The 27,600-nt window shown below is 41.7% G+C and overlaps 1 protein-coding gene across 2 annotated transcripts in view; it reads right to left on the bottom strand.

Moving 5' to 3' along the window:
• Positions 1 to 641: 641 nt before the first annotated feature.
• Positions 642 to 27,600, bottom strand: part of svila (supervillin a) — a 41,585-nt gene continuing 14,626 nt past the window's right edge. The window contains exons 8-32 of one of the 2 annotated variants that reach the window (XM_062441119.1): positions 26,302 to 26,839; positions 24,025 to 24,202; positions 21,843 to 21,975; positions 17,349 to 17,405; positions 16,365 to 16,530; positions 15,047 to 15,130; positions 13,789 to 13,875; positions 12,475 to 12,652; positions 12,204 to 12,376; positions 11,173 to 11,328; positions 9,069 to 9,205; positions 8,457 to 8,604; positions 8,221 to 8,366; positions 7,940 to 8,115; positions 7,291 to 7,444; positions 6,912 to 7,191; positions 5,979 to 6,133; positions 5,768 to 5,873; positions 5,324 to 5,531; positions 5,073 to 5,206; positions 4,622 to 4,777; positions 3,733 to 3,876; positions 3,422 to 3,543; positions 2,983 to 3,138; positions 642 to 1,601 (exon numbers count right to left, since the gene is read on the bottom strand). In XM_062441119.1, the coding sequence (XP_062297103.1) occupies positions 1,515 to 1,601; positions 2,983 to 3,138; positions 3,422 to 3,543; positions 3,733 to 3,876; positions 4,622 to 4,777; positions 5,073 to 5,206; positions 5,324 to 5,531; positions 5,768 to 5,873; positions 5,979 to 6,133; positions 6,912 to 7,191; positions 7,291 to 7,444; positions 7,940 to 8,115; positions 8,221 to 8,366; positions 8,457 to 8,604; positions 9,069 to 9,205; positions 11,173 to 11,328; positions 12,204 to 12,376; positions 12,475 to 12,652; positions 13,789 to 13,875; positions 15,047 to 15,130; positions 16,365 to 16,530; positions 17,349 to 17,405; positions 21,843 to 21,975; positions 24,025 to 24,202; positions 26,302 to 26,839 (4,059 nt within the window). In that variant the 3' untranslated portion in view covers positions 642 to 1,514. The remainder of the gene's footprint in view (positions 1,602 to 2,982; positions 3,139 to 3,421; positions 3,544 to 3,732; positions 3,877 to 4,621; positions 4,778 to 5,072; positions 5,207 to 5,323; positions 5,532 to 5,767; positions 5,874 to 5,978; positions 6,134 to 6,911; positions 7,192 to 7,290; positions 7,445 to 7,939; positions 8,116 to 8,220; positions 8,367 to 8,456; positions 8,605 to 9,068; positions 9,206 to 11,172; positions 11,329 to 12,203; positions 12,377 to 12,474; positions 12,653 to 13,788; positions 13,876 to 15,046; positions 15,131 to 16,364; positions 16,531 to 17,348; positions 17,406 to 21,842; positions 21,976 to 24,024; positions 24,203 to 26,301; positions 26,840 to 27,600) is intronic. The other variant, XM_062441118.1, reaches the window with a different exon arrangement.

Below are 27,600 nucleotides of genomic sequence, written 5' to 3' on the forward strand. Positions count from 1 at the left end.
ACATCTGGCTTATGCCCTCTAAAAATGAAGTGATGGCTATTTTCTCCCCCTCTGAACATGAAGTGACTATTTTTTTCTTGTTTTTTTTATAATGTTATGAGGTAAAATCTGAATTTTATAACCCATCAAATTCATCTTGTGACGTTGGCTCCATGTTTGTTGCTACTACATGGCTACTAGTACTAATACATAGTCTAATAGTACTTTATTTTACTATTAATACTATATATACTGTATATCCTGTGTAATATAAGGTCTATTTAGTCATTATTCAATGGTGGACCAGATATATAAATTAGTATACATCCTGAAAGTTTGACTGTAGAGCACTGGCATGAACGCAGTGTGTTTAGTGTTGTTGATAATGAGTAATTTAGTTATGTAAATCTGACTCACCGTGACTGTATCTCACCATCTGAGTTTCTGCATCAGTCTTCAGTCCACAGAAATAAGTGCTATACTGCCCTCTACTGGATGACCAGAGAAGTACCAGACAGTAGTACATGCTGTGAATCTAAAGAGTATAAACCATAATAATAATAATAACACTTAGATTTTCTAGTGGGGAAATAGACAGCACTGTAGAGAATAGCTAACTGTATTACTGCTAGAGACGATGAAAGGAAACAAGTACTCTGATATTCAACTTGCAGGTTTTATTTCTCTAATAGTTCTTTATATCACAAAAAGTCTTCAAAATGCAGACTAGGATCTGTATATAAACTGTACACAAAAGCAAGGCACTATACACTGGAGGATTTTAAAAATCAAATACATTTCATGATGGCTGCCTAGCTCCTGTATTCTTTCTTCTACCTGAAACAATGACACTAGAGGCATCAGAATGAAGCTGCATCATTCTGATTTGTAAGTGGCAAACGGTGAACTGTACAGCGAGAGAGGATTACCGTAATATCCGTAATATTTAACAACATATGACACAAGCTTCCTCAATATTAATTATACAATTTATTTAGCTCAGTGATTATTCGGGAAGCTTTCTTTAAAAAAAAAAAAAAAAAAGACTCCTATGTGGATTTGATATAAATATAAATTATTTGTAATGCACAAACATACATACATAATAGCAGATAGTCTGATGAGGAGTGTGTCAGACAGGCTAGCAGGCCTGCTCCCCACTCCAACAGATGGCTGCATGACAATGTAAGGGCACTGGCTGTTCAGGGTATGGTACATATGTACATACATTAATAGAGTGACTTTAAGGAAGCGCTATTAACACATCCGCTCAGAAGTGCATCCACCTACATTTGTCTCCTACGTGCAGAACCCAAACACCAACACGGAAAGCAGAGGAGACGAGAAGCTGGCACACCTTCCGTCCTCTGATCGTCTCCTCTCCTCTCGTCCATCCTCAACCCGCCGACACAGGGTCAAGCTCAGGAGAGGCAGCTCCTGAGCCTCCGTTGTGACCCGTAAACAAAAGAGGAGACAAAACAACAGCTCGGTCGCTTTTTCCTGATGTCTTCAGTTCATCTCTCTGTTTCAAACGTTTAAAAAAGTCCTTTGGCTTTCTTCAAGTTCACCTGCTTCCAGCTGGGCAGACCTCCGTACTCCTCTCTGGTCATGTCCAGGGCTTTCTGTGGGGAAACACAATCAGCATCAAGCTTTAAACACCGTTAACAAACTAATCCCGCTCCCTGCACGGTGAGGAACGAGCAATCTTGAGAACACGCTCATGCGTCGGTAAGATTAAAAACACATCCGTCATTCTTCAATTCACACCACCAACAAAATATGATCTGCATTGGACTCATGTCTCCAGGTTTGAGAACGGTGTCCACACCACAGCTTGTAGATTGTGAGTGAACAGCATGCTGATCAAATGAGAAGTTAGATGTTTTATTACTGAGAAAAAATGAAAAATTAAGCAGAGATTGAAAAAAATGGTCAAGTTGAGTGAAGATGCTGCACAACATGAGCAAAAGTCCAGGTCATCCATGCTCATGTCAGAAGACTCACCTCTCCATACGCTCCTACATCCTGGAGGGTGGAATGAATTCAATAGGTGAGTTTACAAGAAAGACAAGAGGATGATGATGATGATGATAGGATGACAGCACGTGATGAAAAATGTATGATGAAGAAAAGAGGGATGAAAAAGAAGGCTGAATGATCAATATAAAGACAAGATTTACCACAAGGTGATGGGAAACATCAGCATACAACCTGACATTGTTTCACTGGGTGACTGATGTCTCTCCACATTGTAGCTTATTTTGACTTAATCCTGCAACACACCGTCCTGCTGCACTAAATACTCACTAGTGCAGTAAATGAGTATTAATCCACTGCTGAGAACAGCCACCTACCACCATTTACCTTCATTTACTCCTGTTTGAGCAACACTTACTAAAACCTACTGTGTACCAGCTGATTCAGGAAACTTATTTACCCTTTTATAATATGAAACTATATTTGTGAGCCAATTTTAAAGATCTTCAGTAGGAACAAGTTGTCCACAGACAGGATGTGGACTCACACATTGTTGAGTCATTTATTTTCAATAATAAAATACAAAATAAAACCAGACTCATCAAATGTTTTATAATATACCAAGAAATTAAAATATGACAAGTACTGAGTTGTTGGTGCAAGGTCAAAAAACTAGTGAAATTCCATAATTACTGGATGATATAATTACTGGATCTACAGGTGGCAAGGAACACGACTCCAAATAAATGCTAATGTTGCTCCATGCTGGCTTATAAATAGGACGCTGTTTGCTAACTACTAACTGCAGAATTACTTTCTAAGGTGACAATAAAGTCACCTCCAAGTAGACATAATATAAAATGCAAATTCCCAAATTATCTATAGTGTCTTGCTGTGTCTCTTCATTTTATCATTTAAAAACCATGTATGTAGCTGTGATGTATCTGTGATGTATCTGTGTTAAAGAGAAACATGTGCCACCTTTAAAGTCAGATTAGACTCAGGTTGGAAACTGCAGGTTCTCACCTCAAAGTCCTCATCAGACAGGTAGACCTCCAGGCGAAGAGGGTCGACGCCCTCGGGCAGCGGCCGGGCCAGCAGATCCGACAGAGGGTATGTGGTCTTACACAGCCTGGCCAACACGTCCTCCACCAGGATAATCTGGTTACACACCTCCGCCTCCTAACAGCACACACACACACACACACACACAACATGGTTTTAATAGAAAAAGCACCCAGAGAGTTGGATAGCAGATAATAAATTTCATTAGGAAAATCAATAAGGGATAATGGCTTACACCTGGACTGACCTGTAATTCATGAAAATAATACCAGTCTGTTGTTTTTTGCACAATACTGTACTGTGAGTGGAAGAGTGTACACTGATGGCTTCGAGCAGACACTGGTTCATATCAGATTATGGAGCTGGGGAGTAATCAGATAATAGAATTTCCACCACACACCCTCTCAGTGATCTCAGCGATGTCCTCTCTGTGCTCCCAGCTGGGGAACATGTTGGTGAAGGTGAGCGGCTCCAGACCGGCGTGGATCAGATACGCTTTGGGAGGCTTTTTGTCGTTCTTTTCTATGGAAATAAAACAAGAACAGATCAGAAAATTAGCAATGATTTTGTCTTGTTTAAATTCATTTTTTAAAATTAAAGTCTGGTCATTGCTGTTGTGTTTTTGCAGTAAGCTTCACATGAATCATTTGTGTGGAAAGTAGTGTGGTCTGATGAACTGGTCATGGAAGGAATAACTACAGTGTGAAATACCTTTACAGTACTGCAACACTGTCTCCATCGCACACTTCCTGTCTGAGTCCCAGCGGATCTGAGCGGAGCCGGTGCTTTCGCTGTCCTGAGGCCACCAGCCCTGCCACAAGTACACCTCATGATGGTTGTCCACCAGGAACAGGGCTGAAAGGAGCAGAGAGAAAAAACAAGATAATGAGGCCACACACACACTGTACATGCAGCAGGTCAACATGTTTTTAAGTTTTACAGACATCTCTTTTCTTTACAGTGTAACGCTATGAGACAAACACTGTGTCTGTGTTCTCGCTCTACTTTCGGTCAACTGTTGGTCAGTTAAAGACTTTGAGAGTGAGCGCAGTTTTGTTAAGTGGCTTCTCATTTGTTGTTTAAGTGGCTAGGTTACGGTAGAGATAATAATGTGGTGCTGAAGGGTTTATGGAAAACAGGCAGACACACAAATCCTCCCACAGGCTTTAATTTCTTGAAGATTTGTTTAAAGGAACTGGTTTAGTCAGTAGGAAATGGGTTTTGTGTTTTGATTGCTATGTGAAGCATGTTGGAGTATCTTACTCACACTAACACTTTATTTTATGAGTCCACAGTTTTCCAATAATTTTAAAATAATTTTGCAGGGAGTTTCCTGAAAAGAAGTGTGTCATTTGGTCTCTTTCCTTGAAATAAATCCTTTTAAATCAAGTAAACATGTTCATTATTCAGTCTGGGTTACCAATAAATTCTAATTTAAGTCACACTAGCAATTATCTGCTTTTAATTATTTAGAAGTGCTGAACACTGTCTCCATTTTCCTTATTATTAGTACCAAATTTATAATTCTTTCCAGTAAGCGTCAGGGAAATTATGGAGCCGTAAAATAAAGCGTTGCCACACTGACATCTGCAGGATGTACCTGGTTGGGAAGCTGTATACAGGTCCTCCTGCAGGAAAGGCATAGAGTTGACGTGCCTGGGTTCTCTGGCCGGATAGAGAAACTCCACAGCTGTGAACTCCCCGGAGCTGCTGCTCAGCTGGTAGAGACGAGGCGTGAAGTTAAACCTGCCGGGGTCTGAGGGTCAAAACACCAAGACAAAAGTTATTACATCATCCACAGTCTCTACAGAACAACAACGTTAGAGTCAGATACACAGCTGATGTGTTTGTGACTGAAGTAGGACAGAATACTTTGAAGTTAGATTTATATTCAGTCCCATAAAATACCATCTGATCATTTGTTGAACCCAAATAATAATTGAAGTCAAACAAGAAATTTGGAACCACAGAAAAATAACAATGTTTCTGATGGAAAAAAGGCCTTTGGTGCAGTTAGCCGAGTCAGGTTTGACATTCTTTGTTTCTCCCACCTTGCAGCATGCAGTCATACGCTTTTCTGTCCCTCCTCCCGAGGGCCTCCCAGAATCCCGTGGGCTCTGCTCCCTCATCACATTCCACAATGGTCACCTTGCTGCTGCTGTGGAGACCTGCTTCTAGAGGGCAACTGCACAAAGACAGAGGTGTCACACTGATTGATGAAGGCAATATGAAGTCAAAAAAAAAGAAAGAAAAAAAGCTCTTTTGTAGCCACTGAATACAATTTTTGAGATTAAACACTCACTGTTCTTTGATCTTGCTGGCTGCGGTATGCGCCACCTCCCGCGTGTTAGTCTGAGACTTGCAGCCGTGCCACAGGTAGATGAGAGCCTGGCTGACACTCAGCAGCACCATGGAGACCCTGGAACGCAGGCTGCTGCAGTGACAGGCTACCTCCAGCAGGTGGCCCTCCACTGCCACCTCCCCACGCACACAATACAGACGCCAGTCATCTGGAGGGAAGAGCAGACGGGCATCTTTAGGTATTCAGCTGATGCAAATCCTTGATCAAAGTCTGACTTTAAGACCTGCAGCCTACGGTGTGTTTATCCCTTAAGATGCTTTCTATTCTTAACATCTAATTATATCACTCTTCCTCTAAGCTACACTGAGGAACAATAGAGGAGTATTACAGAACACGCACACACTTTATATGTCCTTAGTGAGAATTATGTTCATGTGGACTTACTCTGGGAGTTTTCCTCTTCCTCTTCTCTCTTCCCTGAGTGGACGACCATCCCTCCTTTGAAGCACTGCAGGTAACACGGAGGCTCCTTACCTTGCTGAACTTGAACCTAGAGCATGATGAAGGAAGCAAGAGGAGGAGTCAAGCTTACAGAACGATGTGCACACAGACAAATATGGACACATGAAGAGAGATGCACTGTGCTTTCACGTACCTGCGCTCCCCTCTCCTCGTCCAGCTCCACCGTCATCAGAGCCGATGTTCCTTTCTCGCTGACGGTGGCGTTGCGGCCCTGCCAGAAGAAGTAGCAGCACTTCTCTTTCCCGGGCCCCGCTGTCTTCAGCTGCTCCGGGTTCTGTCTCCTCCCAACTGATGGACAGAGATTGTAAGAACAATGAGAGACTATAACCCTGGAAAATGCTGAGATATCATTTGTTATTGTCATAGAGATGGAATTAAACTACTTGACTTGTTCTGCAGATTTGCATACTGTAGTTATTTTATTGTGTCTATAGTGGCAAAGCACTAGTGTCACTTAAACTAATTTAATCAACTGCTTGTAATTAACCACGCACACTCTCAACCACTCAAACATTTTCCTCTAATTTCCTCTCAGAAGGAAAGGATCAGCTATTCTATATTTTTTTCTACTTACAACAAACCCAATAAAAAGGTCACTAACATGTTCCTACAAAACACATACATCTTTAAAACATGGGTAACAAATATAAAGATTCATTCTTTACACAGGTTAAATGTTTTTCCTAAAAAAGCTGGGACTATTTTCAGGTTTGGTCATTTCATGGCATTTGTTAACATTAAGAAACATAAAGAATATGCATGTTTCCTTAAAACTGGGAAAAAAAAAAAAACTCTCCATAATTATATTATATACTGTACATTAAATTGTGTGTCTTGTTATTCCTAAACTTCACTGCAGCTGTGTAAGGCTTACATTGAGTTTAAAACCAGCCCCCTAAAGTTCACAATAGGTGTTGTTAATGATTGAAATGAGCATAAGCAAACATCATAAGGACAGAGTAAAAACAACATGTACCGAGGGGATCGTCAAGTGTGATTGGTGACTAGAATGTGTATAAGTGAAGTATTTTAAAATATCCCATTAACACATGAACTCAGTACTGACCCGCAGCGCTGACCATGTACTTCCACTTCACCACGTAGGTGTCTCCCTCGTGGAACTGGCCGATGCTCTGGCGCGGCACGCGGCTGTAATCAAACTCCAGGATGTGCCACACCTCCACCCCCAGCGTGCTGACCTCGTAGCTCCGCCACTCTTCCCCCTCCACCAGGCCGTAGCCTCGCCCCACGTTGAACCCGTCCAGTTTGGTGCCGACTGGCGCTCCATGGATGGGCAGCATCAGGGAGGCGTCGTACGCACGGGGCTGATCAGACGTGGACTGCTCCTGGGACGAGGGAGTAAAGTAAAGGGAGTAGAAGTCAGCGACAGATGTGTGCAACACATAATACAGGAATACTTTTATGTTACTGAAGTACTTTGATACCTTCTGATCTGTGACGTGGTCGTTAATGTATTTTGTGGGGCTGGGTGTTTTCCTGGAATCGCTCCAGTCCACAAACTTCTCTTTGAACAGGGTGGTTTCATTGTGTTGAGTCAGTCTGCCGAACACCGCCCAGTCAGGACGACCCTGACCTTTCCTGCAGGTGAAGAAGATGCAATATATCAACCACACAAAAACACTACCTCTATATATGAAAATGTTCTTGCTACACTGTTCTAGTTCTAGTAGAACTGTCTTGAATAGGACAAGATGAGAGATGACTGAGAACTAAAACTATTCAATTGTAAGGTGAACTATTACATACATAAATACATTTAAGTTAAAACTAATCAATCTAAATGTACCAGTGTTCTCCAAATACACTGAATCCTAATAAATCTTTCACTAATTTGTAGATGTTGGACATTTGATATTGGGATTTATGCAGATGTTAGACCTTTGGAACAGCAGATGTTATGCCTTGGCATAATGGGATAGATGGCAGAATCAAATTTGATTTTGCCAGTTCCAGGGTGCATGCAGTTTGTGCTGGCTGGTTCGCCATCATCATCATCATCATTTCCTAGACCATTGAAATGTAACTGAGCTATTGTTAATGGTGTTAGAGTTATGTGTGTATGTGTTTCCGTACTTAGGAATGAGCGGGTTGCACTCTCCCGGGTCGAGCGGGTTGATGTCACAGTTGGTGTAGTCGAAGGTGCCATTCCACAGGTGCTTCGCCAGCTGGAAGGCCACCTTCCTCTGAGCCAGCGTCACTTCCTTCCCGTGCCATATGTACATCTCACTGCCAAAGTCGAAAACCAAAACCTGCACAGAAAACAGAAAACGTGGACAGGTTTCAACTTAAGATGATGGAATGAGTAGATGTCTATTTTGAAATAGGCATTTGTTGAATGAGTCTGGAAGTCTGACCTCTTTTGGGTTGAGCAGGGAGCAGCGGGGCATCTTGGCCCAAAAATCATCATCTGGAACCAGTTTGTCCTCCACCAGACGGTAGATGCAGTTCGTCTCCACTATGGCGCCCTCGTACAGCTCGTCTTCATCTGGCGTTCCTGCCGCTACAACGTCAATGACACAGCGGCATGCTATAGTTAAACTGGCATTTACGAAGGCATCCGCTTATTTAGATATCAGACGTTAACCCTTACATTGATAACTCGTCTGTCCTCCCAGGATCTTCCAGAACTCTTTGGAGGCGTGGTTGTGCGAGTTGACGGCCTCCTCGATGGTCTGGACGTAATTAGAACGACAACCCAAATCTCTCTTGCTCTGGATGAAGTTAGCCAACTCTGAAGCCTAAAAGAACAACACAAAACTGATGAGTTCTGTTCATTTTACTCCAAAACCTGAATATAATTTGGGGTAAAATCAATTTTTCAGCATCTCTAAAATAAAAGAATGAGTCTGTATGAACTTTTTGTCAACTAAGGGAAAAACTTTATAATGAGCTGTACAAACAAGCCTTCATAAGTAATGTGGGTCATAGCTCAGAGTTTTCCTCTCTGTCAGATTGAGGTCAGCGCTCTGTTCGGCCAATCAAAGGTCATCAGATCAGTCTGGGCTTTGAACAATAGCTTTGTTTCGTGTCAGTTTCCTGTAACAACCCCTACACAGACACACGCACTCCTTTCCTCTCCGTCCTCACGCACTCCTTCCTGTCCCGTGCCACCGTCGCTTCCTCCCGAACGCTGTGTGTTTACATCCTGCACGTGAAGCCTGCCCCGCGTGACGGCGCCTTTACTCTTAAAAAAACCACTCACCTTGTTCTTCTCGATGACGTTGGCGAACTCTCCGGTCCAGATGAAACAGAAGTGAGGAGTGATGAGCAGGAAACAGTCGCCGCTGTTCAGGGAGGATGCTCTGGGTTCCACCAGCCTGGTCTGGACGTGGCGACGGCCTGGTGTAGCACACAAACACACAGACAGGTGGTTTATCATTGACAGCTCCGATTATCGCTATCAACATGCCTGGATTATAATGCTTGGGGTGTGGGTGGTAATAATGAGCCAGCATCACCATTTGACCCTGGACATTTATGTACATGCATCGCCCCTATCAAGTACCATCATCTTTGTTTCCAGCTGAATGGAGCTAGCAATTATCATACATTTGTCTAAAAACAAGCTCCAGTGGCCTTGGTGGATCAGGATCTCATTGGTTCTTCAGGTAATCTGAACAGAAACCAGTAGAAGCTTTTCCTAACATTCTCAACACTGCCAGGTTGGAACAGTTAACCTCCAGACGGAGCCGTACCCCCGGTTTAGTGGATTTGGTCTGGATTACACACAGTGGGGTGTGGAGGAGAGGATCAGCCCAGGATAGCGTGAGGTGACCTGGGGAGAATGATTTAGAGTCACAGCTGTCACCAACAGACATGTGGAGGAGGTGCAAAGACACCAAAATAGACCGTCTCCCGTTTTAGATATCCTCTGGAAAGGACAACACCAAAGCAGCATCCTCCGAAGCTTTGTGTAAAACAGAGGCTACTTGTTTTTACAACCTGCTGAACCACTCATTGTATCTGCTGCTGAAGATGACTGGAAGATTGTATGTCAAACAAAACAAACATGATGGTCTAAATGATTAGAATAGAGTAGACAGAGGTTTTGTAAGGTGCCTGTCTGACATCTGGCTGGAGTCCCTGCTGCTGTCTAAACCAGTGGTTCCCAACTGGAGGGTCGAAAAAAGAAATTTTGAAAGAAGAAAGTGAGAAGAAGTGAATGCTCTCTCATCCCAAAACATGGCTGAAGTACAGGTATAACACAGGATAAATTACATTTCTTTTTACACTACAACCACTTCTAAAAATAATTCAATATGTTTTATGCAGTGACGTACTGGGCCAGCTTCAAACCTGCTTAGATAATGAAATCTCTTTTTTTAGCACAGCAGCTGTTCTTTTTATTGGGCCCATTGACTTGTTGTCTTGTAAAGACGGTGTTAAAAGTCTGAATGAGTCTGGATTTATTGTTAACTACTGTTGCAGTGCCTTCAATGTTTTTGTTAGATTTTTAAACCTCTGGTCCTAATGATTAGACATATACAGTTATACTATCTACTGGAGACAGAGTGTTTTATTAATGCCAAAGGGGAATTGCACAGTGTTACAGTAGCTATTTCACATGAATCATGACAAACAAATTAGGTAGTTAAGAAACTACCTAAATCTCTCATAAGATAAAAACCAATACTGTTCAAATGGCAGAAAACAGTGTGTTCATAAAGCACCATCCGCCATCTTATTAAGACACTGATTGAGGAAACATGTTCATAAGCCCCAATTGTCTTTTTCTTTTTTTACCTGAATTTCAAGCACCAGTTGAACTTTTTATTTCTCTTATTTTTGTGAAATTCTTCTGACATCATTGTTGATTTACAGTAAATCTCTGAAACTGTTGGTATTACAACAGATATAAACTTGTGTGTTGTGATCTTTAATATCTATCTGTCAGGAGCCATTTGAACAGCAAAACCTTTATTTGGGTCAATCTGAGCTGAGTTTTTATGTTTTATATTTTCTGAGCAATAAACTAAGAATATTTTGGAAATATAAAAAAAAACGAAGGACATCTATCTCTTCAAAATCCTGATATTAGCATGCAAAAAGGCTCCATCACAAAGAGCTGGTTGAAATATCAGCCAAAAACACCTCTGAAATGTCACTGTTCATGCCCAGGACAGTGAGTGGACATTATAGAGGAAATAAATGGAATCCTGACTCACTATCTAAAAACTAAAGCAGGAACCCTGGATGGACTGTATGCAAGAGAAAAGACAGGTCGAGTCCTCGGTGAACATGAAAGGAAAGGGACAGGTGCACGTGTGTTTGTGTACAGTCGGAGCGGCCCTGTCGACTCAACTGACCTTTGACCTGCAAGAGCATGAGTTTCTTGTAAGGCACGGCGCTGTTGTTGGACATGTGCTCCGAGATGTTGACGCTACGTAGGTTGACGTTGCTGAAGTTCTCTTTGCTGGCCAGACCGGCCAGAGCCACCTCAGAGAAACCAGAGTTCTTATTCACTGCAGTGAACAGGACAGAGCACAGAGAGAGAGAGAGAGAGAGAGAGGAGAGACGTGAGACAGAAAGAAGAAGGCATACAGTACTGTAACACACACCCATTCATTTAATTTAAGTCCTATAGCCAGATAAGTAAGGCGACGACAAGCCAGACAAGTGCCGACTCTAAAGGTCTATATTACTGCAACAAATATAGAACACCGCAGAGATAGTTTAAGTGGTTTTTATTGCTGTCAGATGACACACGGCAGGAAGTCAGACAAGTAACTTTGACTCTGTGGCTTCTCTGATGTCACTCTCAAAACAAGCTGCAGACTACGTGCAGCTTCAAAACAATGCAGGGATTTTGACGACTGCTCTGTACAAAGCCAGGAAACTGACTGTAGTGCCAGAAGTAGGTCAGGTATAGTCCCAAAGTAGCTCATGTGGGTTAATTCACAGAATACATTTTTATGCCAGTATCGCCAAGACTGAAATTTATTGCGCTCAGTTATTACAATGATTCTAATTATGCGGTCACAAGACGCTGGAGATGTTTGTCACTGCATTGCACTGCAGGGTCACATCCATAGAGGCGCATGCACTTTTACACGGTCAGCAACTTCTCATAACACAGCATGAAGGTGACAAACAAACATGTACAGCAGCCTATTGAAAATGTGTAAAATGTTTCCATGTGACTGGCCAGATTGGAAGCAAATTGGTCCAAATTCAAGAGCTTAAATGCATTACAGGTTTCACATGTAAGGTTTAATAATAACAACTCCCAACAGGAGTTGTATTCAGAATGTCCTAGTCTAAAAAGCAGGCAAACGTGTTGTGTCCCTAAGTGTTTTGGTCTCACACACTCTCCACCTCCTCATCCATCCTCACTCACTCTTCTCTGCCTTCATCCTCTTGCTCTCCAGCAGGCCGATGTTGAGCCTCTGCTCTGTGTACTCGTGTCTGATGTCCTCTCTGGCAGCCAGCATCTTCAGAGGGTTCCTGGACGCCTGGACGTTACGCGTCGGACGCACCGCTCGCTTATGCTGCACCATCTCTGACGTTAGCCTGAGGGGAGGCCACAGGTGATGGGTTATATAGATTGCACAATCATGACTCAATCAGGGTTGTTGCTTTAAAAAAAACCTCAGGTAGGGAGCACTTACTTTGCCCCCTGAGTGCCGAAGATGGCGTCAAAGTTGTCGTCTATCTCCACCTTGTTGGTGATGGTGGGCAGGTCCTCCACTTGGCGGTAGAACTTGGAAAAGGTTTCATCTTCGAGGCTCATCACTTCCTTTACCTTCTTCTCTGTCACTGTGATGGTAGATTCTGGCAGTCCAGAAACTGTGGAGGGACAAGACAGGATCAGACACAATCTAAAACACATTTGAGTTCAAGCTCATATACTGAATCAAGAGCAGTAAGACCTGCTTGTTCATTTGGAGACGAGCTTTAGTTAAAAATGCGCTCTCCTTTTAGTTCTGTTTGTATCTCCACCAACTCCTGAAGGAAATATCTGATTTTTTTAGCTTCCAAATGTTCTGACAGGTTCACCTCTTGCAAACTTTGCCATGCTGGGCACATAGCATACAGTGTTTTTATTGTTTTTTCCCCACTACAACAGCTGCCTGCTCTGTCTGGAAACAAGTTAATGAGAGCAATGAGGGTCAATCAAAAACAGTATGCTGTAAGTCGTAAAATGAAAACAGTGAGCTCGTAAAATGAAAAATGAAAAAAAAAGCTCCCACACACTGTCTGGCTCACTGCTATATGTTTATTGAGTCACAATGTTGCCGTCTATCGGACTTTCTTTAAGCTTTGCATTGTGATTATTGTCTGACAGGTGACACACACACACTTTGCATTAGCCCAAGGAGCTCCTCTATCAGTCAGATGACTCTCTCCAGTCCTCCCATTGGATGACTGAGGCAGGTCCTTTGTATGTATATATATATATGGAAGTGTTGTGATGCTGCCAATGATATGCCTGATTAAAGTCGGATAGACTGAAACGTTGCGACTCAATAAACATACAGCAGTGAGTGAGTCAGTGTGTGGGAGCTTTTTTCATCTTTCATTGTACGATTGCACTTTCCCCTCCTACTGCTGCTACTCAGGTGTGCAGAGATTTATGTCATATATGTTTGAAGAAAACCGTGCTGAAAGACACTAAAATGCTGATTACAGCTAATGCTGCTTCACATTACATTCATAATTGCTATGTAAAATTACAGATTAGTGCAGCTTTAAGGATCAGAACAGAGATAAGTAGAAAATACTGAATGCATGTAACACGGTATTTACTTTTAAAGAAAATTGACATGAATTAGAGAATATAATACAAGTAAAATACATCAGTTCAGAAAGAGATGGAACTAATTTCCTTGTGTGTTAAAGGGCTGATTCTGTACCCAGTGAGCGGCTATGGTGCCAAGCTCCAGTATGGTGAACTTGCAGACAGCGTGCCGAACAGGACTGACCTTTACTGTTGAGCTTGCCCAGGAATGACTCCAGTTTATCCAGCTTCATGTCTGACTCCAAGTTCAGATCTGGTACGGCCTTGATCTCTACACACACACACACACACACACACACACACACACATACACACCTGTTAGAGCCATAAATTTACACTGTGTTTGATTTTAGCACAGGTCCCATCTCTGGGCAGGCAGGCAGGCAGTCGGAGGTTCTGTTGTTCAGAGTCACACATACATAAAGATACACACACACACACGTCGCCACTGATGCTGTTGTTGTTGACTTTGAACAACCGCACGAACATGAAGATATTTATTCATGACCACAGCTGTCAGTCACAAGCATTCAACAGTTAACAGCCACTAAAGATGAATTCTTCTGGTTTTTTTTGGACTCATGCATATGCATCCAAGTAAACACTATCCCATGGTTTATATATTCTATTAGGCTTTCGTGACCTAATAGAAGAATCACAGCAACATCAGACACATCAGTGTTCATGATGTTTTTGGTTTTTTGATGATGATGAACATTACAGAGTGCAACACCGAAAAGAAAGAAGGGAAATACACCTTCGATATCAGACATCTCCTCCATGTCTTTTGAAAGAGAAGTAAAGACAATCAGTTACACACAGCCCAAAAGCACCAACCTTCAGCTCAGTGACTCAGAATCAGAACTTATATTAGAATCCAATTCAATTCTAAGCTAATTTCCGTTATTTAAGTGTATGCGCAGTTGGTTTTAGAGAGTCTGGTGTTAGTTAAGGACGTAAGAAAAAGTCATGTCGTTAAGCAGAGGGGTGTGCTGGGAAAGAAATCCAGCCCTGGACTTATTCGTTGGTACCGGCCGTGAGCCCAGTCCTGGAAAACACACACACACACACACACACTCACACGCAAGCACGCTCTCATGTGCACCCAGAATGCCAGGCACACAAGAGAGGGCCAGTAAAGAGACAGACGGAGCCGATAAAAAACTTTATGGACTATTTGACAGTCCACTGGCCCACCGATGCAGCGGAGCAGTAGCCAGGATTTGTCCCAGTATGCCCGATGGCTGGTACACCACTGTCATTAAAGTCTAAATCAGATTAAAGCAGCTGCTGAGCCCTCCAGTCTTCAATACTACTGCTTTGAACTGAAATGAACTGCTCCACATGATAGCAGGGTGACATAACAGGTAACCAGAGGATACAAGCGTGTATAGAGAGTGTAAAATAGAGTAAAGGAACGAGACAGCAGGACAGAACTTTACCTTCATGTGGTTTGGAGATGGCAGGGCAGCTGGTTTTAGGTTTGGACAGAACTGGAGACTGTAGGGCAGTGGGGGAAGCCAAACCTGGTGCATGAACACAGAAAAGATTAACAGTATGTGAGATATCCAGATAGGTCATTATCAGGTCTCCAGTTTCATTTCATTGGTTTAGATGAGTACAACAGGATATTTACACCACTGAACAGGTCATTTACTGTCATTAGATTTACTAAGCTCATACAAACAGATTAAGTACTTGATGGAACATTAGTAAGTGTGCCAATCCAGAGAGCAAGTGTGAGAAAATGTTTTATTTTACTAATTGTTTGGAACTTTTGTCAGTATTTTATGGTTCATATTTGGGACATTTTACAGAGAGGGTGGTGCAATTTGGTAAAAAATGGTAAGAAAGAGTAAAATTGTAAAAAAATAAAAAAAAGTATCTCTTCTATAATACACATTCAGCACTTGGTCCAGTAGTCTATGGGAAATGTTCTCATTATAGAGCTTTGAAGAAACACCCTAATATGCTAATATGTAGTTGTCCCACAAAACCAATTTAACACTTTTTTTCATTTATTTCTTATAATATGTACCAAATTGCAGCACCTCTGTACTATCATAAAAAATAACTGTTAAATACTTGCAAATAACTTAGAACATTTCCAGCAAATTCATACAGAATTAAAGGATCTGTGTAATAAAGTGTTTCCAGTGTTTCCTCCAGTGGTGTGTCTTGATATCATCGTGTGAGTTCACATAGAAAACAACAGGTGTGGGTGTTTATCTAGCTCACTTATAGCGCTTCCACAGCAGTCAGGGTCTCCTTATGTTGCAATTTTATATCTAAGATGCAGTAAACAATCAGTGGAACTATTACCATCAACACTAACCTCAAAGGCTACAGACGCACTGTCTAAGACATCTGTGAAGCTGGTTAAGGGATGCTAATCCTTCCCATGACACCATCCATTAGCTATAATCTGACCCAACTCACCGCCTTCCCCAAAACACAAAAGGAAACCCTCCATCAGCCGCCCCCTCTGGACCAGCTAATAGAGGAAAAACAGCAACCATTAAATCATTTTCTGCCTGAGCAGAGACCTCGGAGCTGCTACTCTGGTCCAACGTGTCTGGAGCTGATGGAGGGAAAAGCAGAGTCATTTTCCCCCAGCTGCTCATTGAGAAAGAGGCTTTGGAGGATTCGGGGCAGAGAGCTGAGACTGAAGTAAGGACTAAACTCTTGCTGGATGGAGAAAATGAAGTGTAGAGAGTGTGTTTGTGTGTGTGTGTGTGTGTGTGAGTGCTGTCCCCTGACCTTTCTTCACCATGCGCGCAGCCACGGTGAACTGGGTGGAGTCGTTGGCGGCTCCGTGGCCTTTACTCTTCCAGGCCTCCTCCTGGGCCACTATCTGCTGTTTCCTCTCCTGGATGGACATGTGAGACTCGGCCTGCTGACACTCCATCTCAGCATCAGCGATCCTCTGGAAAAAAAAAAAAAACAGGAGAGAGGACAGAGAAGTTATGTCAGTCAGTCTGAATACCTCCTTTGGACTCAGTGTTAAAGGAATAATCCACTTTAGGGAACTTGTCCAGGGTAATATATCACCAGTTTGTGGTATTTGATGCATTCCAGGAATTACTTTGTGAGTAAGCGTGTAATTTAATTTACAATCTTCTTGAAGTGACCTGGGCAGCAAGCACAAAAACACATACAGAAACTTGTCTATTTGTTTTTTGTGGTATTCATTTCTCTCTACAAGACTCTTGAATTTTGAGCTTGAGTATAAGTTTCTGTTGTGGAAATATTCGACCAATTAAACACAGGAAAAAGAAAAAATGCTTCACCCACACCTCACTAATTAGAACTAGGATTGCTTGTTACATTGCGAGCAGCTATTTTTAAGTGTTTAAAGTGGACTTTTCCTCTAACAGCGGGACACATTCACAAATAGACAAAGTAGCAAAGCAAAACAAGGACACCAGTGGGGGGGGTAAACTAATGCACACGAAGCACATTAATCCCTGCCTCACATTGAAAAACACACCCTTTACTGACATCCCGGGTAAAACGGACGGACTGTGGGCGCACACATGACTTCAGAAATGTTAGTTATAACGAAGTGAAGCCAAAAGAAAAAGAGCAGCAGCAGACAACGACAACTCTATTGTGACTCATTTCGGAAGTGCAATATAGCTGTAAAGTGTGCAAAAAGCTGCCACGGGGTGAGACATGGCTGGGGGGAGGGCTGTGTGGGAGTTTGCCAGAGAGAGCGCTGTACACAGTTATTGAAAGGGTCACCTTCCGTCTCCAGGGGTGTCTCTCATCCACCTGCATGGGTCTGGGAGATCTGGTGGCCTTCACAACCAGACGGAGGAGGGAGAGGACAAGGGGGGTGGGGAGGGAAAAGTAAGACAGGTTGAAGGGAAAGAGAGATGAAAATGGAATGATGAGACGGCAGAAAACTCTAGATGAGATAGAAGCTGCAGCGGCTGCCAGGCTGGCAGTGACAATGTGACCAATATAGAAGCAGAACCACTGTTGCCATACTGTAAGTGTTTCGGCAGCTTAGAAATACTTGACTTGAAACACCTGACATGGATACAGAGCATTTTCGACAGCCTCCATCTGTAACCTGTATATCTTTTTAAAAAATGGGGTTTGTCATTTGTGTGTAGGTGGGCAAAGGGCAAGCAGTGCAGGCACCAAGATGTGATGCAACTTCCTACCTGGCTAGCTGACTCATCAGGGGAAGGAGTACGGAAAGGAGTTTCAGGAGGAGGGGAGAAGGTAGAGGCAAAGACTGGCTCCTATAGAGGCATGGCCACAGGCAGAAGAAACAGAGGACATGAGCAAGTGTAGAGCAGCTGCAGGGCCACAGCCTGGATTTTTTGAAATAACTGAGGAACCCCCAAAACAAACAAGACTCAGCACTTTTAAAAAGGTCACTTCACCTGTTTGACACATGAAGATCAGTTTACTAGTCATCCACTAGCCTCCGTAGAAAAGTGGAGGTGTGGGGCCAGAGGGTTCTAATGCAATATGCTATGGAGTTGCATTATGGGAAGCGTAGTATCCAGTGTTTTTGAAGCTTTTACTCATGCAAGGAACTAAATGTCATCTCCTGCTGCTTTTATTTTGATAATTCTTTAAAAACTTAAACGTTAAACCAGTGTGATTTTTTTCTTCCTGCCATCTAGAGGCAGCAAAACACTGACATGCTGTAACACATTCGCAATTAAGTTGTGAATTGAGCAAACAACAGCCTATTTACACATCCAGCAGATGCAGAGCAACATTAGCATTCGTTTGGAGTCATGTTTCTGGCCACATGACAAATGCAAGTCCAAAATGTGTTCTCCTTTAAGCTCTTTTGGTCTGAACCAACTCCTGAGGAGAATCTCTGGCTCCAGTATGTCCACTAGCTGTGTGGCTTTACTTCATCTGTTTGTTTGGTGTTGTCCAGGTAGCGTACAGAGGGTTTATCACAGAGGAAATGTGGAGTCAAGTGCTAATTCAATGGGTATTTCCGCTACGAGCTGCCAACTTCACATTACACATCATCATTTGAGCCATTTTTCATATGAAATATCAATTAGCGCAGCTTTAATCTATTTAGATTTTTGCCAAGATGATAAAATGTAATGTGATCCTACCCTGACATTTCCAGGAATATTACAAAGGACATGACCCAAGTGTCCTTAATAGTAGCTATGGCCCTGAACAGCTGGAGATGGAGAGGAAAAAGGAAGCAGAGTAGAGAGAGGTGTGCCAAATGTCATGGATCAACTACAGTTCTGTGCTTTCAGATGTCAGAACTGGGATGAGGATATTAACCCCACTTCAACTTTCAATGACTTATCACATCACCAATAAATCTCTCAAGCAAAGTCTTGTTAATTAGAGAAGAATAAAAAGGTTAAAATTCACAATCAAAAGGTCAAAACTTAAAAAAACACACACTCAAGAGCTTGTGAGATTTTCAGTATACCATCACCATGATTGTAAAATCCACACAAATAACACAGTACCACCACCAATACCAACACATCACACACACACACATTAACAGGGTGGATTTATCAAGAGAGCTTGTTACCGTAGCAGCCAGGAAACGCCGTTAAGGATGTACAATTTAGATCGCTAATCCAATTTGAATGCACTTGATAAATACCACCGCTGTGCGTGTGGGATTTCCGACCTCACATACCGGCCTTACCCATAGCTGGTCGGACACAGCAAAGTCATCGATCATCATCAGTTCTTCATCATCCTGCATACAAGTGGCCGCAGGAGAGAGGGAACATGTTTTTTGAAGGACTTTTTTTGTAAGGCGATACACCATTTGGACATTTCTAAACTTCCCTTTCTTTTGAGACTCCCTCAGTAGATGATACTTTTTTGGGTAAATATCAAGTGTACAGCATGGGTGGTGTAGCAGGAATGGCTCTTTCATCAAAAAAACAGTGTCCTTGGGTGGAACAATGGGAGTCTTTATGTGATTCTGCTGCTGGTATTTGCTTCACTGCTCAGTTGTGTCTCTGCCTGATCTTTAGTGTTGCTCCTCTTTGATCAAAAACAGGAAATTGAATGAATTGTGTCCACAGAGTGATGAATGGGAGGATGAAAACAAGACCAACAACATCAACTGTCCTTCCCTCTGACCTCTACTTAGCCAGCCTTTCAACTTGAGAAAAAAAAAACCTTTTTATTTTTCCTGATTTGATTAAAACATCATGCATTTTGTGGAAAATAAACCAGAAAGGGAAATTCAAGCGCAGCAGATCTGATCATTTTAAATGGTATCAGAGATATCAAAACAAAGCTCTTCCTGACCTTAAATGAACTGAAAGCTAAAATGAGAATATGTACAAGCAGAGCTTTAGAGCAGAGCTGAATAAACTCTGATAAGCAGCTGGAAACAAAAACAGCTGGATAGTAGCTGTTGTGAATACGTCTAAACAGAGAGGTATGTGTAGCGTCCCACCCAATCCCCTTCAATAACACACCCAGGATGCCAACATAGAGACACACTCCACATGCAGAGGATGAAATGAGGTTTATTTTTTTTTAAAAGGATAGGGGCATGCAAACAGAGACAAAGGCAAACAGAAGAATGAAAGATTACATGTAACATGCAGTTCAGAGGAAAGAAAGGTTGCAGCAGGGCTCCATGACACCAAACAGTTAGTTATTATCGTCACGGGACAGTTGGTCAAACAGTTGTGTACATGCAGTAATGAACTAAAATAGACTTTACATCTCAATGTGTTTGTAAGACAGGCAGAATTAGGTTTTCAAGTTTTGGCTTAATGTATTCGAATCTTGATTGTCTCTAATGGAAAACACCATAAGAAATATACAACAGATAGGAAAGAGACAAATAAAGCTGCTATGTATGGAAGTTTATGGCTGCCAACATTGAAATGGAATCATTTAAAGCACCCCTCCACTTAAAAAAAGAAAGAAGAAGTTTTGCTTATTGAAACTTTACTTGGATGTTTTATCACGTTGTTTGAAATATGTGCAGTTTGCTTTCACATTCTTCAGCTGAAGAAGGAAAGTTTCTCTACGTTCAGCTTAAATCTGAATTTAAGACATGTATATCCAAGGTGATTTTGTCTGATTGTTACAAGTAGTTTGGTCCAGTATGCAATTTACAGTATGCAAAATGTGAAGCCTTTAGTGCACATACACTGAGAGTAGACTTTACAGTGAAGTAGGAGATATAATGTGTTTATTAGTTAGTACACAAGTACTAAATTACAAATATTTGCCTCTTCATAGATTCTGGGTATTTTTTATGATGGAGAATATAATAATAATAATAATGATATATATAAATATATATATATAAATTGTGTACATACAAAATGTGTGTGCAATATGTACAAAATGTATAAATAATAAAAAATGTTATATCCAATTTAAATGTTCATTCTTAGTTGTCATGCACATTAAGAATTGGAATTAAAAAATGTTAATTTTATTAGAAATGAGCTAAAATTGTGATGTAATTCAATATTTTCCTTTATATAATTTTCCATTTAATTTTCAAAGTTAGGTTGTATGCTATCCAATTTTTAAATGAAATCAATTTCACATTCAATTACATTGTCACGATGGCAGTAACGATGGCAGGATTTAAATGTTTAAATGTAATTATCCTGCATACAGGAATAGAAAATGACTTTTCAATTGTATTAATACATTTTCATTTTGGCAGCCACAGACTTCCATACAATGAAAAGAGTATGCGCCATAAGAAATGTGCAACTGATTCAGATTCTACAGTATTTGTTCTACAGCCGTGACTAGAATAAAAGCAGATAAACTTTTGATACAGTCCAAGCACAAAAACATGCAACAGATGTTTATCAGGCAGAACAGAGAAAAGAGACAAAAGAGATCAAAAGACACAGACACTGACATTACACAACCTCTCTGTTTAGAGATATCCAAAGCTGACTAATTAATAATGGCTGCCTTCTGATTTCCCTCTAGAGTTATGTCAGCCACAGAAAAGATCAAGAACACCTGAAAACTCTGAATAATAAACAACCTGAATTCAAAAGCTGATACAGGAAATACATGCCACACTGTCAGTGGCATGTCGCTTCCTCTGTATTAGTGCTGCATTCAAGTCTGATGGGCTTAAAATGCTGGTGTGACTTGACACTTCAAAGTTATATAACTATACATGACGTGAGAGACGTAAGAGCCACAGGCAGACGTCTGTGCGCCTTGCCTGTTGATGTGTTCAGTCGGCATTGAGTGTGCAGGTCAGGTGGTTACCTTCTTCTTGAAGCTCTGCTCCACCTCCCACAGCTCAGCGTGCTGTTCGTCCACAGCAGCCTTCACCACATCCTGTTTCTTATTGATCCTGTTCCTCCAGTCCTGCTCGCCGCTCTTCTTTAACAAGGCCACCCTAAGGAGACAGAGAGGACGCAAGAGGAGGGAAAAGGTTCAAAATAAAGATAAATAAACATAAATCTGGAAATAATTCTTAGTTTTTGTCCTCATTTACAATACTGTGGCACTAAAGTTAAGCTTTACTGTTAAGAGCAAGGAAGAGGCTTATTTTAACTATGGCATATTATTGGTGGCTTTTATCTGACAATGACATTGTTGTAACATGAGCCGTTTCCACATTTAGAAGATCATACATGTTGTTAATTATACCAACAATCAACTTCTAGAACTCCCATAAAAGATTTTTGGTGTGCATAAAAGTCACTTATTAAAGGACAAGTTTGATATTTTGGAAAATATGCTTATTCCCTTTTTCCTCAAAAGGGATAGATGGGATTTTCCAAACCACTTACAAGTACATTAATTATGGAGTTGATTAGAAAAAAGACTGGAACGAGGGGATAGTGGCATGCTTAGCTCTATTAAAATCTCATATACTTACCACCACCTATAAATCTTACTGCTGTAATGATTAGATCTTGTTTCTTTAATCTGTACACAAACCAAAGTGTAAAATCTTGGCTTACTCAGCAAAAAAACACTTTGCAAAATGGACTCTGTCATCACACTCCGATACATCGCATGAAAGGAAGACAAATGATGCTCGGCACAAGGTTAGCGCTAGGTTAGAACCTGTCTCAGACTAGCTTCCCCGGAGCTTTTTAACACAACCTGTCACAACACTGAAGCCAACAAAGTGCAGTGTTGTTCCAATGCATCCTTTCAGTCTCATCTAGTGTTTGCGGTGAACATCGCAGACACTAAGCGGAGGCAGTCAGTGTGTCATTTAGCAGCCACACTTAGATTAGTGACAGCCAGAGTACAATTAGACATAATCATCACTTGTAGATGTCAGTCTAACTGCAGCTGGGCCTGTATTTGACATACTTTGGATTAAAAAGGGAGTATAGTCTTCTAAATGAGGAGTTGTAGAAATCTGTGCTTACATATAAAGCACATGAAGGATTATGAAACCGCGAATTGAAGTATGGGGCGACAAGAACAGAGATTCAATTATGGAGCTCTAGTGTCTGAGAGAGGGCAGCAGACGAGACCCATAGGGGAGGGGTCGGGGTGCTCGCAGCGCCCTCTAACCCCCTCACAACCGCTCCTCTGTGACCCAGTGAGGGAAAGTCCTGTTCTGCCCCGAGGGCTCCACTAAAACTCCAACAAACAGGATGAAAGTGACAATGAATAGAAGCGGCCAGCTGTATCAGCCGTACATATCCTGCATCTAGTAAAACCTTTTGGAAATGAGAGAGGCTCAAAGACGTCAGCAAACACCCTTTAACACCAATTTCTACCTAATTCCATGATGTCATCAATCAATATAGAATGCGATCATGGTCTGGTGTGCACGCTATGAAATGTGACATAACCGGACTTATGTAATCCTTTCGTTTGTTGGGGGAATCCAATACTGAGCTACAGTTAAATGTCAAAGTTAAATTTCATTAAAAAATGATGAACAAGTATGTTTAACAAGCAGAAAACTGACTGATTTGCTTTCATGTTTATGCGTCATCCCTTCTGTCAGCACACAGGACTGCCTGAGAGATGTTTATTAAAAATGTATCTGATCATATCTTATTAAATTATTTTATTAAATTAGTTTTTTTAACCTCATGTATCAAAGTCTCATGCATCAAATCAAGAGCTTCAGTACGAATGGTAATGTCCAACTCTATGATTTAAGATCTGGAGTTATGGCTGAAAATAAGGAACCCAAATAACCTGCTAACTCACTCTGTCTCTTCCTCATGATCACATTTTATTTCCCCATCTAACCCACATTTCAAGCCAAGACAAAGTGACTCTTCTTTTCATTCCGCCTTGATTTCTTTGGCTTTATTTACTGACCGACTGATCCAAAAAAAGAGCCAAGCTGATGTGAATTGCATACAGATTAAATCAGAGGATGCACACAGTCACACAAACAGTAAAACAACATCCTGAATATTCTACCAAGTCCAATTCAGCCTAAAATCAATGACTGCTGCCTCACCTGTCTCTGATGGACATGTGTCTGGCACTCATCATGTCGCTCAGATCGTCTTCAAAGTCAGGCTGGAACAGGTCGGTTGTGTGTCCGCCGTCGTCTGGGTAAGTGTCCGCTGCTGGAGGTTGACTCCCGGGCGAACCAGACGGTGCTCTGGGTGTCACCACAGTGGGCTCCGGCGGCTCTGCATCAGATAAACACACATAACACGAGCGTGAGTGAGAAAAATCAATAATTGGACAGCAACTGTATGAAGAGGTTCCCACAGAGGCTTAAATGTGAAATTACATGAAGTGAATACAGTGAGTAGTATTTACAATACATTTTGCAATGATTCAGTCAAATTAACCACCTAATCAATCTAAGGTGAACCCCTCTAGATTGCACAATATTCCAGAAATTCCATGACTAAGAGGTTTGTATGAAAGTACAGTCATCGCTTTAAAAGTTAAAACCAAGCAGCACAAACCAGCGTGGGAACGAACATCTTTCATGCTTACCAAGGGGCTCTCATCAGCTTGTGAGAACCAGTTCTCAGCTTTAAAACCTCCCTGCCACGGCTGTAATCAAATAACCCACGCTTGGAGCTCTCCGGTCGAAACACTACTGCCTGCTCTTTGTCTGTTTATCCATACCGATCTATCGTAACCCACTTCATAAACCAGCAACGACAGATTTCTACACTCTCCCCGGAACGGTTGTTCACCGATACAGAGACAAACCGACTGTTTGGTTGAGAGCGAAATGTCGCTCAGACAGAGAGGAAGCCTGAAAAAACCACTTGTCAATTTACTTTTTCCCCAGACAGGAAATGTGGTTGAATGAGAGAGTGGTTGTTGACTGTCGCCTGAAATTGAAGGCGGTGTTTATTAAGTCTGACAGTTACCTCTTTAAACACATATCCTATCAGTTTGTTTGTTTTTATTTTTTGTGACGTGTTAAAGAAAGCTAACATCCACAAAACCATTTATCCCACCACTTTGTGGAAAAATTACATATAAGGGTCAGTGACAAATAAGGGTTGTTGGCAAGATGAGCAATTCAAACATATCTTTAAAAAATAGTTTAAAAAGCAGCATCAGGTTTGTTAAAATGTACATTTTTTCAAAACCAAAAGTCAGACTGAATGCTCCTGAAAATGTAAAATGGTGTAACCACAAAAGAATGATAAATATTACATATTTTATCCACCTACAGTGTATTTTAGTGGACTTATACAAATTATTACTTCATTTTAAAACATCAAATGAGAAGAAAACTTTTTGGAGTATTTCTACATTTAAATGTTGTCAATACTGAGCAGGAAATATCCTAAAAACAACCATTTTTTCAAAGTAAGTTGTGACAGATGATGTAAAAGTGTTGTGTTGCTAAAAGTGGATTACATACATTCCTGTATATAATCACATTTGTATGAAAAAATAGTGGTTACACCACGTGACACTGGGTTACATCACGTCATTGACCCATAAATGATAATGCTAACATGACAATGCTAACATGACAACACTTACATAACAACAACAATAAACATGTTGACAATGTTCACCATCTTAGTATAGCATGTTAGCATGCTAACACTTGCTATACGTAGCAGAAAACATGGTGATTTTCATCAGGTGTGTGTTCCCCCTCTTAGTTTAGCATGTTAGCTTGCAAAATCATGAAGAAACCATTCTTGAGAATACATGAGAAACCTTTGTTTTAAAGGCTAACATGAGAATGCTAACATAAGAACAATGATAATGGCAATGCTAATGGTGCTAAAGTTGAGCAGGTGTAATGTTTATAGTGTGTCAGCATGCTAAAGTTAGCCAATTATCAGGCCTATTTCATGATATATATTCTTGTGGATAAAATACACAAAAACACAAGTTTTATAAACATTTCCCTTTATGCATGAGGCAATAATGTAGGCCTATGATATAATATAATAATTCTATATATTATAAAGAAGATAATGCTACATTAATAATAAATGTAGGACTTCAACAGTGACTCTGAAGACAGAAACAGATCAGCCCAGTGTTCTTTTTTCTATTGTCAAAGTCTGATGTTGTAATAGTGACTGTAGTTTAAAAGTCTGCAGTGAGCATGATAATGTACTGTACAAACAGTGAAAAAGCTGAATATCACTTTTAAATAATGTAATTTTTTTAACTCTCAAAGAGATATCAAAAGTGCACATTTTGTACACAGCAAATAAATAAACTACAAAATCAAAAAAGACGCACACCTCTAACAAAGAACAAAAAAAAAACGCTGAGTCTGCTCTATCCTTACCTCCACTGATGGCCCTGACTGGGTAGTGTGCTTCCTCCCTCTGATACCCCCTCTGCTCCTGCCTCTCCTGTAACATGTGGCTCTCTGAGCTCTGCAAAGCTCTGTCTCCCCTCTGTCTGGCCAGCCACTGCTCCACCTCCTCCACCACCCCCACCAATTCCTCCTCCTCCTCCTCCTCCCTCCTCTCTCTTCCAGACTGGGGCTGGGGCAGAGTTGCCTGCCTGATCGCCCCCTCAGGAGAAACCAGCTTCCTCTTCCCTCCACCCAGATCAGCTCCTTCTTCTCCCTTGGGGACGACCTGGTAAGTTTGCCTCTGCTGGTCCGCTGACTCCTGGGGCCTCCGGGCCGGGCCGTCCGGTTGGCAAGCGGGCAGAGGCCTGTCAGAGCTGGGAGGGTTGGCCTCGACCCGGGTGGCACCTATGGGTATGTGGATGTCTCCGGCGTGGTCGGTGGAGACGGTGCCTCCTGGTCTCAGAGCGGAGGAGGATGATGATGAAGAAGGGAGGTGTCCGTAACGAGAGCCTGCACCGTTTTGAAGCTGTGGGACGAGGAGATAGGAAAAGATGCAGACGAGGAAAGAAATGGGTCAGTCGGCCACAGAGGCTGAGAAACAGGCTCGGGCAAAGTGCACACAGACAGACACAAAATTGCAGAGAATCATGCTGACTAATCACCGCCTGCCTGACTCACTGCACTTCCTGAGCATCAAAGGGCAGCCTATCTTGCCGGTCAGCATCAGCCCACATCACAAAGCCATGCCAGCTAACCTCCCTACACACAATGCATCCAGCTGTAGCCTAAAAACACACAGCTTGAAAATAACTTTAAATACATACACACATTAAATATGAACTAACCTGATGTTTTACTTGAGCAATGAAAGAAAAGCAACACTTAACATCCATGGAAAATGTGAAACTGTTGAGAAAAAACCTCACGAAATCAAATTTTCACGAAAATTAAATAAATACTGTCGTAGTACTTTAACTTCTTTTAACTTTAGCTTCCATCTTCTCCCTCAAGCAGTTGCTGGTTTCCAACGAGCTAATGACAAATAGCCGCTTTCAGTCCATGTGTGGTGGTGAATGAGAGCTGAACTGCTTTTGTTTGTCCCTCTCTCTCCTCCACCACAGCCTCCAGCGGGATGATGAGCACTGACTCACAACTCACTCAGAAGCCGGGCCATGCACCGACTGTACACTCATAATGAAATCACACAACGCTGAGATGGGGCCCAAAAAAACGAAAACAAAAAAAAAAGATGCCATACACACAGCACGTGATGTTCGCAGAAATGTA

This window comes from Scomber scombrus, chromosome 20, assembly GCF_963691925.1.
Source record: "Scomber scombrus chromosome 20, fScoSco1.1, whole genome shotgun sequence".
Taxonomy (NCBI): Eukaryota; Metazoa; Chordata; class Actinopteri; order Scombriformes; family Scombridae; genus Scomber; species Scomber scombrus.